This window comes from Petaurus breviceps, unplaced genomic scaffold, assembly GCF_028583685.1.
Source record: "Petaurus breviceps papuanus isolate PSGF00001 unplaced genomic scaffold, PetGlider_PUasm1.0 37, whole genome shotgun sequence".
NCBI lineage: Eukaryota > Metazoa > Chordata > Mammalia > Diprotodontia > Petauridae > Petaurus > Petaurus breviceps.
Window position 1 is genome coordinate 78,093,750 of NW_027186296.1, and position 20,218 is coordinate 78,113,967.

Genomic DNA, 20,218 nt, shown 5'->3' on the forward strand with positions numbered 1-20,218 from the left:
TTGGAAATTGCTAGAATGTTTGATTCTCTTCCACCTCTCTCTCCACACATGTACAATCTATAGGTCTTTAAGTACCAGCAAACTGCCAGGTCAAGGTTTGCTCTTCCTTGCTGTGATTTGAATGCCTTATTATTGCTCTGTTCCGATGCCTGCAGTTCCTGGCTTAAACCAAGTCTTCGGCTTGGTCCAAAAACTCCTCTGCTGCTCTACTGCCTCTCCACTGCTGAAATCCTCTGCTTGTGCAAGTCTCTCTCCAGGGAACCAAATCCATGTTTATGTATTCCCCTTCTTTCCCCTCTATCTGACCTCCTCCCTCCCTCTCCAGCACTTGAGTTTGTGTGTTGCCCTTTTACAGGGCATAGTGTGTGAACCAGCAGTGAACTTGAATCCATTCCAGAATGAAGACCTAATTAGTGGGGCCACTGCCCATGGGTTTGACACCTTATCTAGGAACATCATACCTTTTCTAAGCTACACAGGGGGCAAGAGGTGCTTACTCAGACTCCAGAGGAAAGCCTTCCTGGATAAGGCTAATATATAGAGAGTAGTCAGCTTTCTCCAAGACTTTGGATCATAGACTCTTATCAATAGTCTGTACAGTTCTACTTCATCATTGGATATTCTGAGGTTCCTTAAGAGAAAGTGAGATGAGGACATATTGAATCTTAATGTTTATTCACAACCTTTTATAACAGCTTGGGGCCTATAGCCCCCTAAAGTTTCAATGTCTTGGACCCTATGATCTCTTCCCTTACCTCTGTGGTTTTAGAGTTGACCAAGTGGTGTTGGAACTATGGTCAAATCAGCAACTTTGCCTTACTTACATATTTAATTCATTAAAGGCAGCAACCTGGCAGCCTGTGAAGCTTTGCAGAGGCCCCCTTGGGGAGAAGCTGAGGAACCCTAGCTGTTTATGCTAATCTGACATATAACTGCCACCCTAATTGTATCAGCAGGGTAACTTGAGCCTTCCGCTCTGTCCCAGCGTTAAAAAGCCTTTCCACAACTGTGCTTTTGTGAATATTCCATGAGCATCTCCTAGGAAAGTAAAACCCCCAAATGTCAGGTCACCAGGAAGGAAGCACCTGGGAAGGCATGATGAGAACTTGGGGGTTACTTTTAGATTGCTTAATCTTTCATTAACCTTCTTCCTCTGTGTATTCATTTCATTATTTCTTTCAACTGGATTGACAGCAAGAAATGTAGGAAAGAATATGGTAGGGAGTTGGGGGGACTTTCTTAAATTTTTTTTTAAAGAGGCCAGCAGCAGAAATTATAGAGCTGATTCATCTCAGAATTAGTCACTTCTTAAAGATGCTTGCCTTAGTAGTAGAGGGCCATTACTCTCTGAAAATGCTTTCCATTTCTGAGTCCCTTCTTCAGGAAATGAAAAAAAGATCAGGATTTCATGGAGAGGGGCTTGGTTTTGGCATATAAACCTATTGTAAAATTGTAGTTAGACAACCATGGAAGGAGGCCTCAGAGCTCACTTAGTGCAACAGCTTCATTTTGCAGATGAGAAAATTGAGGCCTAGTGAAATGAGCTTACTCACCAAGGTCAAAAGCTCAGAGCGCTAGAGCTTGGTTTGTTGGGAGCAAAGGAAGTTGGCTTTGCTGGGAGCTCCCCATGACCCCAAATCAACAATAGCTCAGGATCATTACACCGTACTAGTCACATTATTCTAATTACATTTATGTTTCTTACTGAGTTCTTGAAACTAAGCCCTTCATTTTACAGATGAGGAAACCAAGGCCTAGAAAAGTGAAGCTACTTATCTAAGGTCATGAGATCATAGATCTAGAACAAGGTTTGTTAGGAGCATAGAAAAATGGAGTTCCTATGACTCTCAATCATTAGCCCACCCCTACCCCTACTCCCTAGTAACACTGGACTAGACTAGTTACATTTCTATCTCTCAGAAGTCATCTAGTCCAACTCCCTCATTTTACATTTGAGGAAACTGAGGTCCAGAGAATTGAAGTGTCTTGTCTATATGCATGGATCATAGATCTAGAGCTGGATGCAACTTCATAGGTCATCTAGACTAACCCCGTCATTTTGCAGATGGGGATAGTGAGCCCCAGAGAGGTTAAGGGACTCGCCAAACGTTGCAGAGGTAATAAGCCTTAGAGATATTTAAATCTTCTGCCTCTAGTCAGTGCTCTTTCCTCTGTATCACACTGCTTTCTCCATCCAAGATAAAGGAAGTAGAGAGTAAGAAATGGAGGAGGATCTATGGATTTTTAGGGGCTCTAACACTACCAGGGAATGGTCTATAACTGCTTCTGTATCCCACAAATTGGCAGAAGTGAGGATATACACCAGTCCTGGCTTCTAGGACAGGAGACAGTTTCTCTCCTAGGGAGCATAGGAAGTTGTGAATGCTGGGAGTTCCCCATTCCCCAAACAAGTAATACCCCCATACCACTTTCTGGGACTAGTTGTGTCAGCTTGGTTACATTTTGGTTTCTTGTTTTTTTAGTTATGAAGGCTTGGGACCTATAATCATATTCAAAATTATGAAGAACGGCATTATGCCATAGGAAAATAACTGGGTCTAGAGTCAGAAGACTTCATATTCTTGTTCTGCTACCTGTGAGACCTTGTACAACTAATTGCTCAATTGATGAGCATTTATTAAATACCAACTATTATATGTTAGGTGCTATATGAGGTGTGGAAGATATAAAAACATGAAAAATTCCTATGATGGAGTTTACATTTGACCAAGGGAGACAAGTCTATGTCTATATCTATGTTTGTCTCTGTCTAGATCTGTCTATGTTTATATCAGTATTTGTATCTGTTTATGTCTTTATCTATATTTAGAGAATAAATGTAAAGCTAGTAAATACAAAGTAGTTAAAGATAAGGTAATTTGGGAGGGCACTAGTAATTGGAGGGATCAGGAAAGGCTTCATGTAGAAGGTAAGACTTGAATAGCATCTCAAAAGGCAAGAGACCCTTCAAGGTGGAGATAAGAAGGGAGTGTATTCCAGACATGGAGGATAGCATGCAAATGTCACAGAGAAAGGGAGAGGGAATGTCATGGGTGAAGCACTGAGAGAAGTCTACTTTAATTGGATTGTAGACTACAGGAGTCAGTCAGTCAGTCAGTCAATAAGCATTTACTAAACATCCTCTATGTGCCAGGCACAGAGCTAATTACTAGGGATATGAAAAAAGGCAAAAATCAGTCTCTGCCCGGGAGGTGAGTCTAATGGAGGAGGTAACATGTAAGCAATTGTGTACAAACAAGGCACTTACAGGACAAATAGGAAATAATCAACAGAGGGAACCTGGACTTAAAGGAAGTCAGGGAAACCAGGAAGCAGAGATGAGGAGCAAGAGCATTCCAGGCATGGGAGACAATCTGAAAACCTCCAGAGCTGAGAGACGGAATAGCTTGTTGCTTGTTTGAGGAACTACAAGGAAGCTAGTGTCACTGGATCAAAGTGTGTGTGTGTGTGTGTGTGTGTGTGTGTGTGTGTGTGCTGGAAAGGTGGAGGAGGCTAGGTTATGAAGGACTTTAAATGCCAACAAAAAGGGGATTTTACATTGATTCTTGAAGTGATAGGGAACCAATGAATAAGGAAAGATAGGTTGGGGTTCAGGTTGTACAGGGCTTTCTTTACAAGCTAAACTGAGGAATTTATATTTTATCCTGGAACTTACTGAGTAGAGGAGTGACATAGTTGGGTCTGTATTTAAGGAAAATCCCTTTTGCAGAAGTGTGGAGGATGAACTGGAATGGGGAGACACTTGAGGCAGGGAGACCAATTAGGAACTCACTACAATAATCTAGGCTAGAGGTAATGAGAGATTGCACTAAAGCAGCAGCTGTGTGCATTAAGAGAAGGTCAGGTGGGAGAAATGTGGAGGTAGAACCTGTAAGATTTGACAACCAAACAGCTTTGTGGAATGAGGAAGAGTGAGGTATCAAAGATAATTCTGGGAGATTGAAAGAATGGCGGCACCTTCAAGAGAAATAAGAAAATTTGTAGAGAATGTGGGGTTAAGGAATGGGGTTCTGTTTTGGACATAGTAAATTTGAAATATTTTGGGGACAACTGCTTTGAAATTTTCAATTGGCAGTTGGTCAAGCAAGATGGGAACTCAAGGGAGGCACTGGGGTTGGATATTTAGATCTGTATGGTGCCTCCATAGAGAGAATCACTAAATTGATAGGAAGTGATGAGAGCATGGAGAGAAAGTGTAGAGAGAGGAGAGGACCTAGGACAAAACCTTGGGGAACACCCAAATTAGGGGGTAAGATATGGATGAGAATCAGCAAAAGAGTTGTTTGACAGATAGGAGGAGAACTTGGAGAGAGCCATATCATAGAAGCCCAGAGGAGAGAGTATCCAAGGAGATTGTCAAAACGGTCAAATTTAGCTGATATTGTTAAGGAGACATTATTATTGCTAAAGGACAAATCAGATTACAGACAAATAATTACAGACAAACAAGATAGTTTTAAAAGTTACATGTTAAGGGTAGTAAGGTGGTGTCATAATAATAATGTCTATTAACATGTAACTTTTTTTTCTTTTTGGAGGGGAAAGGCAGGGCAATTGGGGTTAAGTGACTTGCCCAAGGTCACACGGCTAGTGTGTCAAGTGTCTGAGGCTGGATTTGAACTCAGGTCCTCCTGACTCCAGGGCTTGGTGCTCTATTCACTGCTCCACCTAGCCACCCCAACATGTAACTTTCAAAACCATCTTGTTTGTAATCTGATTTGTCTGTTAAGATATCACTGATAAGTTTGGAGTGAATGGTTTCAATTGAGCAATGAGGTCAGAAGTCAGATTAGAAAGGGTTGAAGAGTTAAAGAATTAGAAATGGGGGCAATCAGTATAAACAACTTTTTCTAGGAGTCATCTGAGAAAGAGAAAAGGGATAAAGGCCTTTTAAAGATGACTTAGGTATGTTTGAAGGCAGCGGGAAAGGAATCAACAGATAGGGAGAAGTTGAAGATTTGCTTGAGACATGCTTGAGGTTGCCGTCTTCTAGAGGATATAAGAGGGGATGGAATTGAGAGAACATGTAAAGAGCTGGTCTTGACAAGAAGGACCACCTCCTTGTCAGAGACTGGAGAGAAGGAAGAGAAAGTGTGGGATAGGGGTCAAAGGGTTTTGAGGTAAAGAGAGAAGAGGGAGCTTATCTCAAAGAGTCTCAATTTTCTCAAAAAGCAAGGTCTTCAGTTGAGAGAGGGAAGAGGAGAAAGTTTGAGAGGCTTGAGGATGAAGATGAGTTTGGAATAACTTCTCTGAGGGATGAATTAGGGAATCAATTAGGAAGGAATAAAAGGATTTCCTTGCTTCGGGGAGGGCCCTGTTGAAGTAAGATAGCATACTACATTTATAATGTTCTCAGTCAACATGATTGCATGATTTACTCCAGCTCCATTCATTAGCACATGACTGGGTGCTGAGGAGGTGGATGTTGGGAGTAATTCAGGGCCAAGGTTTGGCAGTAGATGAACTTCAACATGACAAGAGCACAAAGGATTCAAGAATAAAGGATAGTGTGGTGTTGAATTGAATAATTATAGGATTAAGATTGGAGAGGGATGAAAGTAAAGTCATAGCAGAGGTAACTACGTGAGAAAATACTGAGAGAGAAGGGTTTGGAAATAGAGAGAAGGGTCATGAATAGGAGAAGGAGGGGTAAGTCATAAAGAAAGATGGAATGAAAGGAGGGAAAAATTAAATCCTTTGTTGGAGTCATTTAAAAAACCCCAACCAAACAGCAAAAGCGGCAGCATAGGTTTCTCCAAGAAACTAAAAAGTAGGTTCAGAATACTTCCCACTGGGACAGGGCACATTGCTTGTGTATAGTTGTATATGTTGTACATGTTATACCAGCCTATTGTGTAGCAATGGCTATCTGGACTCATATCTCAGGTAGAACTTTAAAGCTCCAGCTTCTTTTAGTGAATGAGGGTAGGTGGTAGAGGGGGGGAATAGGAAGGCTCTATAATATATTCAGTGTGCATGGGAAATTTGTCACTTTACTAACAGTAACAATATGAAAACTTTTAAAAAGAATTCTATTTTTTATAATTATAGTAGCAACAATCATACAGAACAGAGAAGGAGGATTATACATAGCACTCTGAATCTCTATTATGTAAGGCTTGCTTTTCTTTTAAAATATACAATTTTTACATCTAACTTTATTTAAATTTTAAAATTTTATTTTCAGTTCTGAATTTTCTCCTATTCACCTTTTCCTCACCCTGCCATTCAGAAAGTAAGAAAAACAAATATTCATACTCAAGCGGAACAAATTCCTGCATTAGCCACGTCCAGAAAAAAATATGCTTCAATCTGCCCTCTGAGTCCTTCACTTCTCCATCTGAAGGTGGAAAGTACATGTAACTTAAAAAAACAACAACTTTTTTTGGGGAGAGGCAATTAGGGATAAGTGACTTGCCCAGGGTCACATTGCTAATAATTGACTGAGGCTAGATTTGAATTTAGGTCTTTCTGACACCAGTGCCAATGCTCTATTTACTTCGCCACCTTATTGCCCTTAACATGTAACTTTCAAAACTATCTTGTTTGTTTGTAATCCTTTCTAGTCTACCTTTTATTCTCTTCTGTGTGTTCCAAAGATGTTTCAATTACCCTCTTTTCTTTTTTGGCAATACTATCCCTAACTCCCTTCTCCCTATCCATTTTCTTTTCCCCTCATCTTTACCCCCTAGAAATTGAGGAAAAAGGCAAAACTCTCATAACAAATATTCATAGTTAAGCAAAACAAATACCCACATTAGTCACGTCTGAAAATGTATATTATATTTTATATATTGAGTCTGTAACTTCTCTGTCAGGAGGCAGGTAGTATGTTTCGTCTTTGGTCCTCTGGAATTCCCCTTTCATGTTATTATTGAAGGTATCACCATTCTCCCAGTCACCAAAACCTGGGTGTCATCCCTGATGCCTCACTCACACACACCCCGTATTTCTAATCTGCTGTCAAATCTTGTCATTTATAACTTCATAATAGTTTTCCTATATATCCCTTCCTCTACTGACACAGCTATGATCCTGGTGAATGCTCTCCCCACCTCATACCTAGCCTATTTCAGTGACCTTCTGGTTGCTATTGAAACCACCCTCAAATTTCTCCCCACTCTAATCCATTCTTTGCTCAGCTGCCAAAGTAATTTTCCTAAAGTGCAGGTCTGACCATGTCAACCTCTTATTCAATAAATTCCAATGACTCCCTATTACCTCCAGGATCAAATTTAAGGTTTTTACATCCTGGCCTTTTCCTGCCTTTCCAGTCTTCTTATTCCTTTCCATGTATTCTACAAATCCAACTACATAAATTCATTTGTTGTTCCTCACACACAACATTCTATGCCTTTCAATGACTGTCCCCCATGCCTAGAATGTTTTGTCCTCTCATCTCTGCCTTCTAGTTATCCTGACAACTCAAATCCTACTTCCTCCAGGAGGCCTTTCCTATCCCCCTCACCTTGTATCACACTCGTGTCCTTCCTCTGAGATTACCTCCTATTTATACTGTATATGTTTTATATGTATGTAGTTATATGCATTACAGTGTGAGCTCTTTGCACTAAGGGCCATATTTTTGTCTCTCAGCACAGTGCCTGGTACATAATAAATGTATAATAAATGCTTACTGACTGAATGACATATTTACTAAACAATAAGGCAAAAACAAGAATAATCATACCAGCTATTGGTGGCGCAGTGAATAGAGCACTGGCCCTGGAGTCAGGAGGACCTGAGTTCAAATCCTACCTCAGACAATTCACACACTTATTAGCCACGTGACTTTGGGCAAATCACTTACCCCCAATTGCCCTCCAAAAAAAAAAAAAGAATAATCATATCATTTACTGATTAGAAGGGTAAAAGAAAGAATAATTATAACTACTCAAATAGAAGATAAAAGTAGGAATAATCAAAACATCATAGAACACCTATAAACTTGAGTCACACCCTCTCACTAATGCAGAGAATGTCTATGTGGAAGGGAAGAGAAATGAGTACATCCTTATAAAAACCTAGCAGTGAGACACGTGAGTAGGGAAACTCATGTGCTCAGGCAACTCTTGACCTTTGACTGAAGGCTTTAATGCTCTTGATCTCTTTAGAGTACAATCTGGGTAAAACTGCTTCTCTGCTATCTGCTTCCTTTGCCTTCACAGCTCTCCTGCTAGACCCACAATGTCAAGCACTCTTAGTACATGGCCACTCTTGGCAGGCACTGAGAAATTATTAAGCTACTTCAGTGACAAGCAGTTATCTTAAGCCAGAGGAGTGCAAAATTACTCAGATCTTGTCTAGGGCTCTGTAGAGTTTCTCCCTCCCAAGCTGTAGGCAGAAACCAGCCCAATTCTTCAAGTAGCAGGTGATCCTTTTTTTTTTTTAATTTAATCAGCTCTCAGTAAAGCAATGACTCTTCACCAATCAGCATAATTCACAGCAAAGCAGAGAGAAAGCTTTTTTCCCCCTATTTCTCCTCAAATCATAGAGGGCAAGCAAGAACAATACAAGCAAGTTGTAAGAAGCTCCACTCCTCTTAGGGTGCAGACAGAGCTGCAGAGCAATAAGCCTAGTCAGCTCTTCACCCAGGAGAAGGATTTAGCTTCTCTTCAAGCAGCTTCAATGCTCTCCTCCAATCAGATAGCTCCTCAGATCAGTTGCAAAGCCTGGCTCCAGCTGTATTCAGCTACTGTTGGCTTCTGCAGTCTATCTTCCCTAAGTGGCCTTTCTCTTTGTTTTCTTTCTCTTCTGTCTCTAGCTTTTTCTGACTCTTCATGGCTCATTTCTTCTAATTTCCTATCTTACAGAAATTCATTTCCTATCCTCAACTACCTCAAATAAGGGCCTCGTTGCATTTACCTAACATTTCTACCTTACAAAGAAACACTTAAAAAAAATCTGTCAGGGCTGATTCCAACAGTCCTTTAACTATCCCATCAGCTATATACTTCAAAACTCTGAAAAAGTCATCTGTAAATAAGCATCAACTTTTACAACTCATTGTAACCATCTTTAATTCAGTGCTCTGATTAATAACAATAATAGCATTTAATTGAATACTTTAGTGTTTACAAAGCATTTCACATATATTATCTCATTTGATTCTCAAAACAACCCTGTGAGGTCTCATTTCACAATGAAAAAAAAATTAAGGCTAAGTGACTTGCCCAGGGTCACACAGTGTCTGGGTCAGTATTTGAACTTTGATGTTCCTGACTCAAAGTCTAGCAGGGCTTCTTAAACTTTTTCTACTTACAACCTCGAGTTTCAGGAGTGGTTTTTGGCATTTTATGGCCTTCGGGCACAAGCAGTGCAAAGTACGCATGCTTTGTGTTAAGAACCAAGACTGCAGTGAAGTTACAAGATACAACACAGGCAAATGCTGCAAAATACCTTGGATTCACTACTAATTCCCTAATTAATTTTTGGTCATTGTGTGTAGAGAAACCTTTTACTGTTGCCAAATTTTTTATAACCCCATATGGGGTTGTGACTCACAGTTTAAGAAGCGCTGGACTGCTCTTTCCAATATACCAACTACCTACAATAGTTGTATTATATATAATACAACTTAATATAAACTTATGTGGATTCTTTTGATCACTGCTATAAAAAATTATTGACTGTTCTCTTATATTACTTATTGATTTTTTGATATGCTATTTTCTTTTGGGACATCCATGAGCCTTATGTTATCTCTGAGCATTTTATCTTCAGGGTCACACTTTGGTTTGCATGGAATTCATGTTTTGTGTTTTTTTAAAAACTATTTTTGCTTTTATTCTCTGTCAATTTTTCTTCTACATTAGGATTTTTTTCTTTTTACTCCAAATCTGTTATTCTATCTCTCTGAGCTTCTGCTTTTTTGAGAGTTTCTCCATCATGCATATAATTTCCCCTACTCTGCTGTTTGTTTTTTTTTAACTATATTGAGAACTCCATTTTCAAACTAAATTAACTCCCAATTTCTTCTTTTAGTAGTTTCATTTCTCTTTGGACCACTTTGGAGTTTCTTGTGATTATTCCACGATTGCTATGGAGTGGGTAGGATTTTCTTTTCATCAGGTTATTTTGGTTCATTTTCTTTCACAGTGTAATACTTATTTATGGTATTTTGGACTCTTTTTGAGGTTTCACTCATTCTTCCTCTGACTTTTTGATTCTCTCATATCTACATATGTATACACACACACATATAGCTTGTGAGCTAGGTGTATATTCAGGTTTCATCTTTGGAATTTTTGGTCTTTCTGACTTTCTCTTACATTCCCAATAATCCTCTTCTCTTTTTGGTCCCTCCTCCTTTCACTGCTACAAAGAGGCCTGAGGTTGAGGGTCTGGTTGCTTTTGTTCTTCTTGTATTAGGGCAGGACCTAAATCTTATGACTGGGTCAACTCTACAGAAAAGTATTGGCCTTAGCTATGTTTCCAGCCTCCCTTGTTCAGCAGCTAATATTCATTCCTTCTCTAGCTGAGTCTTCTGCTATGCACTGCCTGTATCTTCCGCCTCCCTCCCTCTGGCTGATCTCTTCACGAGGCTGGGCAAAATCAGTATTTGCCACCGCTTGTGGGTTGAGCCAGAGTTTAGGCTGAGTCATTACCGTTGGAGGAGTGGGCAGATGTCACATCTGGACACTAAATCACAAGCTTACAGTTTTGCCTATGCTCATTGTGCTGGGCACAGAGTGGGTGGTGGTATGGAGCCCCAAGTATTTAAATTCTTTGGCTTCTTTAAGAGGTGTTTGCCTTGTGGGTTTATATTCTTATCTTGCAGATTCAACTTTAGTTACTGGGTATCTGATGCATAATCCCTTTATGTATTTTGGGTTGCTGAAAGCAATTATCCCACCAGCTTCTCACTGGTCACATGACTTGATTATTTGTAATGGTAAGCCACATGAAGGATACCTGAGTGACTAAGCTAAAAATGGGGAAATACTAAAGTTCAGAGCCTTAGGTATTCACACAGAGATGGAGAGCCCAGCTCCATCCAGCTGGCCAGGCTCAATGGGTAGTCAGTCACAGAACACTGGAGACAGGCAACGCAGCTGGTGAATCAAGTAGTTGATAGCTGGCAAATCCTGGGCATTCAAGTGTGGCTAGTCAAATGAAGGGAATTGGCCCACTCACTTCTGAGAGAGAGTGGGGCTCTTTTGCCTAAGGGCTATTCTGAAGAAAAGGAGCTGGAGGAGCCTGGGAAAGGTGGGATAAGAAGTGTCTGTCGCTCTGGGCCTTAGGTATGAGGTAAAGGCTTTGTCAGACAAAGGACATGCTCAAAGACTATGTAGCCGCGGTGGCCACAGACCAAGCAGTGAGAGCTGGGCCTGTGAGCACAAGCTGTGTTTGCCCAGCCCCAGCCCTAGCCTTCCCCAAAGGTGCTCTATCTAGGCAAGGCAGGGGGAAGGGTTAGATGTGCTAAGGCATATCAATGAGGCTGCAGGAAAGTATCCCATGAACTGAATGAGGTCTGGAGCCTGAGGAAGCTTTAATTCTCCAAGGACAGTCAGGGTTCCACTGGTTTGTGAAAAGCCAAGGAAGTGCCAAGACAGAGTGGGAAATGAGAGAGCAAAAAAAGACTCGAAAATCCTATTGGAAATGTAAATGGTACTTCTGTTTTCTTTCTGCTCCTGGCCTCAAAGGATGTGCATACCTGCTAAAGTCCCATGTGTTTAAACAAACACTCTACCAGTCCTGAGAAATCCTTCAGTTTTCCAGAGGGAGGATGTGATTCAGGGGAGGGCAAAGTAGCTTCTGAGGAGAGAGGTGTTTACCTAGCTCCTATTTTCCTTTTGGAGATTCAGCAAGGGTTTGTCCTGGGTCTAAAAATCTCACTCTGTAAGGGTTTTGAAAACTGTTAATATTAGGTAATTTTCTTAAGCAGAAATGCTTCCCTATAAAATCTGGGCTTTATGTTGAAAATGAAAATCCATAGATTATATTGTCATGTCTATGTTTCACATGCTATCCTAAAAACTGCAGACTAAATATATAGATTTTTCATAATCCTGGTGTCCTTACAGTTCCTCCTGATAAGTCATGGAATTTACAGACTTGCCAATTAGCCTTGAAGACCAGGGAATAACAGAGGTCACAGTTTCGTATTTTTATCTTGATTTGTTGCTGTGGATTATTTTAGTCAGTGGGTATTATGTGTACAAGATACTTTTGGTAGGAATGTCTAGTTTTGCTTAAATTAAAATGGGCACATTTAGAGGGTCATACAGAGCCTGAAAGGAGGCAGGGGAGGGAAGGGAACAAGAGTTTAATAGACACCTTCCTATGTTCCAGGCACTGTGCTAAGTTTACACATGTCTCATTTGCTCTCTTTCCTCCTCCTTTTACTAGACAGCACTAAAAATCAAGAACATACCTTGGACTTCCATTTATACAATCACAGGCACTATTGACCAGGTAAAGGGACCCTGAGGCAAGAAGGATCCTCAGAAGAATCCCTGAGTCAAGGATGGGGCTTCTAGCAATATCCCATTCCAACATTTAATACCACGTCTCCATCAGAGAAACCCTTTCCACTGGAGGAATAGACATAAGTTTAGGTGCCAAGTGAGCCCACTTAAATTCAGTTACTTAAGACTAGGGAAGGTAATTAGCTTCATATGACTTTGGTAAGTGTAAAAATCCTCTTTTCCTTCTAACAAATCCTATTTACATTTCAGAGGTGTTGCAATTCTTTTTCAGGTAACAAAAAGTCAGTATGACCTTTCTGATGTATGTATATATACACATTTGCTAGGGAGTCCCACATTTCTAGTTACACCGTTAATAACAACTGATGTTTTATAGACCTTTAAGGATTGCCAACCACTTTGGCACATTATCTCATTGGAGCTTCAGGACAACCATGTGAGGTAAGTGTTATTAGCCCTGTTTTACAGATAAGGAAACTGGGGCTAAGAGAATTTTAATGACTTACCCCAGAGTCACAGGATTGGCAAGTATATGGGGCTGGATTTTTGAACCCAGGTCTTGCTAGGTCTTAAGTTCAGTGCTTGATCTACTCTTATCATTCCCCCCACCCCACCTTTGGCCCCCACTACCACTGACCCCAATACTGTACTGCCAGTTTATTTTGAGAGTGCAAGAAATGCATTTGGCACTTCTGCCCCACACCTGACTCTTGTTTTGGAAGGGGGTATACTTGGCATCTATGAATCTTCAAATTCTCTTCTCTCTCAGGTGCCTTGCACTTTTTACAAAGGCGAACCAGTTCTGGTTTGTGGCTATGAAGGCGCAGCTAGATGGCGAAGTAGATTTATCAAGTGCTGGACCTGCAGTCAGAAGGGTTTTGAGTTAAAATCTAACCTCAGACACTTAGCAGCTGTGTGACCCTGGGCAAGTCACTTACTTAATCCTGTTTGTCTCAGTTTCCTCATCTGTAAAAGAAGCTGGAGAAGGAAATGACAAACCACTCCAGTATCTTTGCCAGAAAACCCCAAATGGGGTCAAAAAGAATTGAACACACCTGAAATGACTGAACAAAACAAAACAAACTATGAAGAGAGATTTGCAGCCCCTGTGGTTTCCTCAGTGGAAATCTCCCTTGCACCCAGCTTCTTATATTTTTATGCTCTCATACACTAATATCCCCCTCATCTGCCTCATTGGAGCATTGAAGCTGTGCCAATGGAGCACAAACTTTTGTAGTTATTACCAAACTGAAAAGCAAACTGTATCTAAACATAATAAAAATGTTTTTTAAAACCAAGTTCATAGACCCTAGGTTAAGAACTCCTAAGCTATTTGTAGATAGCTAGCTGGCAAAGTGCCTGGAATTAGGAAGACTAATCTCTCTGAGTTCAGATCTGGTCTCAGACCCTGTGTGACCCTGGGCAAGTCACTTAACCCTGTTTGCCTCAGTTCCCTCATCTGTAAAATGAGCCGGAGAAGGAAATGGCAAACCACTCCACTCTCTTTGCCAAGAAAGCCCCAAAAGGGGTCATGAAGAGTCAAACATGGCTGAAACTAAACAATTTAACAAGTTATTTCTAAAGCTGCATTAGTTCAAAACTCCTGCCTATCTCCCTATTTCTGGTAATTTCTAATTTATCTACTTAACCTCTAGCCTTTGACTAGTATCTCTAAAACTCCTTAGTTTTGTTTTTTAATGACCTTAGTCTTACTATTTCAGGGAAGGAGGACATGCTATGCCATGCCTGCCAATCAAAATTTCTCCTTTTGACCTTTGATTTCAAATACAAGTTTTAAGGATGAAGTTGTGTGTGTGCGTGTGTGTGTGTTTTGGGGGAGGGAACCAGGCTGGCATGAGGAAAAATTAATGGAAACCAAATATTGTGGTATCTTGGGAGCCGTTAAATAAAACCGATCCCTTCCCCCCCTCCCAACCTTAGTAAAACATGTTTGATTTGTGTGCAACATGACCCATCCATCCAAAGGTATAAAATGTGCTTAATTTTAAAAAAAAGCTCACTTTAAGGTTTCTAGATCACTGCTGAAGTGCCTTCTTTCCATCTGACAGCCATTCATTGAGCACCTCTGTTGCAGGTAGGTACTGTGCTATACACCCGTCATTGCAAAACCCCACAGGACATAAAGTGCAAGTATTTTTTTTTTTTTTTACAGATGAGGAAACTGAAGGTCAGTTAACCACTTTCTGAAGGTCATACATAAAGTAAGTGGCAGAGGTCAAGCCTCCATCTTTCAACCCCACCATGCTTCAGCCTGAATCCACACTTCTCAGGTGTGGAGTCACAAACTCCTCTGGTGAACACTTAAAACCCTCCGTGGTCTGGATCTAGCCTAAATTTCCAGGCTTGTCATCCACCTTATTTTCCTCACATTGTAAACTCCAGGCATACTGCCCTTCTCCCACTTCCCGGCCTTGGCACAGGCTGTGTCTCTATACCTGGAACACTCTCCCTCTTCATTTCCACCCTTAGGATTCCTAGCTTCCGTCAAAGCTTAGTATTTAAAGTATGAATTGATACTTTTAACACTTTAATCTAATACACCAATTTATTAAGATTATAACTTTTTTTTTGCTTTTTTTTGGAGGGGAAAGGGCAGGGCAACTGGGGTTAAGTGACTTGCCCAAGGTCACAGTGCTAAGTTAAGTGTCTGAGGCCAAATTTGAACTCGGGTCTTCCTGACTCCAGGGCCGGTGCTCTACTCACTGCACCACCTAGCCTCCCCAAGATTATAACTTGTTGATAAATTAAAATTAATTTAAGTAATTTTAATACTGTTAAATTAATACTTGATATTAAAAGGTCTCCTACAGGGAGCCTCTCCTGATCCTCCCAGGGCATCCTTCCTCTCCACCTCTCCCGACTTTATACCTTGTATATATTATATACACACGCATAGAAAGTAGAGAATAGCTTTTGCAGTTGGCACAGAAAACATTTGCAGGACAGCTTCGCAGACGGCAGGCGGTGCTGCGGTTCTACAAGCCGCCCGAGGGCGCCTCCTCAATGCCAACCCGCTTCTACCACCGCAGGCACTTGAAAACACGTGGCTTTGGATGGATCTGGCCGGCCAGCTGTAAATGATGCCCCTCTACCCGCTTCAGTACGCTGTTGTTCACGCCAAGGCACTGGGGATTCCCTTGCACTACTCCAATGCCTCCGGGCAATAAAATCTATGTTTAGCTTCACGCACGCTTCCATCTTCCCTTCTCCAAACTGACTTCTCTAACCATGCAGAGGTCCCCTGCCAGTGGTGCAAGAGCAGGGCTCAGCCCACGCTGCGCCTGCACTAAGGCCCGCGGAACAAACGATGAAATGAGAGGCGGCCAACACATGTATTCACTCGATCGAAGTACAAAATAGCACGCCGCAGGGCACAGCTCCGAATCCGACACTGCACCTGCAAAAAAAGCACGAGTCTTAGTCTACTATCAAGTTCCCGAAGGAGAACGCCCGGCTGGAGGATTGTTAGAATTTCATTGGCTGGGCCTTGGACAGCCCCACCTTTTTCCGTCGACCTCGGATCTCTTATTGGCTTATGGGTTCCTGCTGGCCACACCCCCTCCCCTCACACATACACAAGAGTCACGCGCCTTGCAGTTGGAAACTTGGCGTGGTGAGGGGGCCGGGGCAAGAATCGCCCCACCCCCTTACCTTGCTATTGGCCCATGGGGCAGCCGGTAGCCACACCTTCATTCCAGCCCCCTAACTGAGAGGGCGGGTGCTCGCTCCTGACTGGTTGGCCTACCTGCTCTTCAAGTTGGTGCCCTACCGCTCCCGCCTCCTCCCCCTCCCCACTCAGGCTAGAGGTCCAGTATTTGGCCCCGGCAGTGTCAGTGTCAGCAAGGGAAGGGGGCAGTGAAGCGCCAGGGGAGGACTCCCGGTGGCAGCCCAGCTGAGGTGCCGGTGCCTGCGCCTCGGGCAGCCAGAGAGAAGGATGAAGCCGCAGCCGGAGCAGCCCCCTTATGATTGGCTGTGGCGGTTGTAAGCCCGGAGTAAAGATGGCGGGCGGGCCGGTGGCCGCCGCACTGCCCACTTGGAAGATGGCGGCGCTCCGCAGCCCCAGTGCCCACGGCCGGGAGGTCCTGCGGGTGGTGGCGGGGCTGCTGCTGCTGCTGAGCTGCTGCTGCAGCGGGGGCAGCTGCGCTGGGGCCGGCGAGGCGGAAGAGACGGTGATCATCGGGTTGAGGCTGGAAGACACGAACGACGTGTCTTTTATGGAAGGGGGGGCGCTGCGGGTGAGCGAGCGGACCCGGGTCAAGTTGCGGGTCTACGGGCAGAACATCAACAACGAGACCTGGTCTCGCATTGCTTTCACTGAGCACGAGCGGCGGCGGCAGGGTCACGGGGAGAGGGGCGCCGGGGGCCCCCTGCAGCCGGAGCCGGAGAGCGGCCCCCAGCGCTGCGGCATCCGCACCTCGGACATCATCATCTTGCCCCACATCGTTCTCAACCGCCGCACGTCGGGCATCATCGAGATCGAAATCAAGCCTCTGCGTAAGACCGAGAAGAGCAAATCCTACTACCTGTGCACGTCGCTCTCCACCCCGCCAGTGGCGGCCGGCGGCCCCGGCTCTGCGGGCAGCCCCGTAGGGGGCAAGGGCGGCCGCGGCGTGGCGGGGCTCCCTCCGCCCCCGTGGGCAGAGACCACCTGGATCTACCACGATGGCGAGGACACGAAGATGATCGTGGGGGAGGAGAAGAAGTTCTTGTTACCTTTCTGGCTGCAGGTGATCTTTATCTCGCTGTTGCTCTGCCTCTCGGGGATGTTCAGCGGCCTCAACCTGGGACTGATGGCGCTGGACCCCATGGAGCTGCGCATCGTGCAGAACTGCGGCACGGAGAAGGAGAAGAATTACGCCAAGCGCATCGAGCCCGTGCGCAGGCAGGGCAACTACCTGCTGTGCTCCCTGCTGTTGGGCAACGTGCTGGTCAACACTACCCTCACCATCCTGCTGGACGACATCGCGGGCTCCGGCCTGGTGGCCGTGGTGGTGTCCACCATCGGCATAGTCATCTTTGGGGAGATAGTGCCTCAGGCCATCTGTTCCCGGCACGGCCTGGCAGTGGGCGCCAACACCATCTTCCTCACCAAGTTTTTCATGATGATGACCTTTCCCGCCTCCTACCCGGTCAGCAAGCTGCTGGACTGCGTCCTGGGCCAGGAGATCGGCACTGTCTACAACCGCGAGAAGCTGCTGGAGATGCTTCGCGTCACCGACCCCTACAACGACCTCGTCAAGGAGGAGCTCAACATCATCCAAGGGGCGCTGGAGCTCCGCACCAAGACGGTGGAGGATGTGATGACTCCGCTGCGGGACTGCTTCATGATCACTGGAGAGGCGATCCTAGATTTCAACACGATGTCAGAGATCATGGAGAGCGGCTACACTCGAATCCCGGTCTTCGAAGGGGAGCGATCCAACATCGTGGACCTCCTCTTTGTCAAGGACTTGGCGTTCGTGGATCCTGATGACTCCACTCCCTTGAAAACCATCACGAAGTTTTACAATCACCCTCTGCATTTTGTTTTCAATGACACTAAGCTGGACGCCATGCTGGAAGAGTTTAAGAAAGGTGAGCGAATTTGGAACCTCCTGGTGGTTTGCTGCTTCTTCCCTGCTCCTCCTTTTCCTTCCTTTCTCTTCCCCTACTCCACCAAGGTGGTCAGTAGACTAGAACTCTCCCTCCCTACCTTCTGTCTTATTGCATAGCGGGGAGGGAGGAGGGAGGGGTTTGTAGATGTGAAAGGACTGGCCCAGGCTTCCGAGCTTGTCTTTAGGGGTCTTAAATCCGTCGTTTCACCTTTTAAGGGCAGTCTTAAAGGAACAAATGCCTGGAGTATGGAGTCCTGGGGATTATAGGTGCTTCAGCAGAAGCCTGCTTTGGTTCTGAATGGGGAGGCAAGATTGAAGCGTGCTGGAGATGTTGACTTGACTTGTAGTTGCAGATTCTCTTGCCTAGTGTTTTTAAATAGCTCTTGCGGACTTAGCTCAACCATTTCCCAAACCCTCGTCTTTCCAGAGTTTGGAAAAGGCCATTTCTTGTGCTTCATTTCATGGTTGCGTTAAGCCCTTAGGGCAAAACAGGCTGGCTACACGGTACTTGGTTTTTCCTTTTCTGGTCTACCTATGGGGGAAGGGAGAGAGGGAGGTGATACGAGTACCACAGAAAAATTGAGCCGCCTAGATGTGACCTGCTTCAGTGAGAGAAGAGCTTTTTAGAACCAGGTTAGTTATTAGCATGTAATTTGGGAAGACCAAAGTTAACCTTTCACTAAGGTTATATCTTTGCTTAACTTTCTTGTCAATTTGTTTTCACATGTACAGGAAACAACCAATAGAATTTCCAAAGCCAAATATGGGTTCTGCATAAAGCTTGACCCTTAACCTGCTGCATCCCTTTATTAATAGTTGTTTGTTTAGGTCTTAGTAATTCTGACCTAATAAGTTTTCTTTTTAACCTTGACTACCCGGTACATTCAGGTGAAGTATGTTAGCAATGCTGGGATCCAAGGTTGTTTGTAGGAAAGAGTAGCCTATAGACTGATTTGCTTATGGTATCTTGTGTCTTTTTTTATCATGTAAGGACTTGGTAACTAGAATCTTTTCTTGTAAAGGTAGTAGTACAGACTGGGTTTAAAATAAAAATTAATTTATATTGTACATCGATTTGAATTAAATGTACTTGGTTTCTGATGAAAATAACCTAAGGGTATATATGTTGCCTTTTAATAACTGGTTTCTAACAACACTTTTATTTATTCCTGGAAATGTATTTTTGATTTCTGACAGCTTCCCAGCCAAAAAAGTACAGCCTAACAGGTAGCTTCCTAGTTGTGAGAATTGATATTGACCCACCAATATATTCCTTAATTCCATTTCCATGTTGAATTAGTAATAGTAAAATACTGAATATTTGAAAAATAATCATACTCATTTAAATTTTGTGCTTTCCTTACAACAAACATATGAGATAGCTAGTGAATTTTTGCAGAAATCAGACGTGTGGGTTAGCGGTATTATAATCTATTCATTACCTTCTCTCTAGACCCATCTGCCCTATTTCTGTCTGTCATACCACCATTCTCCCTTTCTCCCCTGTTTGTGACCTTGGTGTCACCTTTAACTCTTCTCTCTCCTTTGCCTCTCATATCCAGTTAGTTACCAACATTGATTCTATGCAAAATCTCTCATTTTCTTCCATCTCTTTATCCTTATTGACAACAGTCTAGTACAGGCCTTCATTACCACCCATTTGGTATATTGCAGTAGCCTCCTCATAGGTCTTTTCATCTCCAATTCATTTTTTTTGTAACCCTGCAAGAATAATCCTTCTTAAACTTAGTCATGCCACTTCTCTACTCATAAATCTTTGGTCACTACCTAATATTCACTCAGTAAAAATTTCACACTCCTTTGTCATTCCCTGGCATCACCCCTCTTTTTCTTTTATTTCAGTCAAACAAAACAAATTTGTGCCACCCCCCCCATTAACTACCCTGCATTCTCCTGAATTCTCAATACCTGGAATGCCTTCCTTTCCTCTTTATCATTAGCTGAATTTTTACCCTCCTTTAAAACTCAAATGCCATTTCCTCCAGTTTTCCTTGAACCTCCCTCCTTGATACCTTTCAGACTTCACTTAGCACTTTGTTTTGCAGCTCTTTAGCATGCCATGTAATGTTGTGTATTATAGTCTATTTTTGTTGTCTTAGCCTCCTGCTAGACAGCAGGTTCCTCAGAGAC

At 43.2% G+C, this 20,218-nt stretch overlaps 1 protein-coding gene and 1 long non-coding RNA gene across 2 annotated transcripts in view; both read left to right on the forward strand.

Annotated features, from left to right (window-relative positions):
• Nucleotides 1–15,658, forward strand: part of LOC138168630 (uncharacterized) — a 52,621-nt gene extending 36,963 nt beyond the window's left edge. The window contains exon 2 of the long non-coding RNA XR_011170163.1: nucleotides 14,626–15,658. This is a non-coding gene — a long non-coding RNA (uncharacterized lncRNA). The remainder of the gene's footprint in view (nucleotides 1–14,625) is intronic.
• A 644-nt stretch (nucleotides 15,659–16,302) lies between these two features.
• CNNM2 (cyclin and CBS domain divalent metal cation transport mediator 2) overlaps nucleotides 16,303–20,218 on the forward strand; it is a 185,111-nt gene continuing 181,195 nt past the window's right edge. The window contains exon 1 of the mRNA XM_069098874.1: nucleotides 16,303–18,047. Coding sequence (XP_068954975.1) covers nucleotides 16,436–18,047 — 1,612 coding nt within the window. The 5' untranslated portion in view covers nucleotides 16,303–16,435. The remainder of the gene's footprint in view (nucleotides 18,048–20,218) is intronic.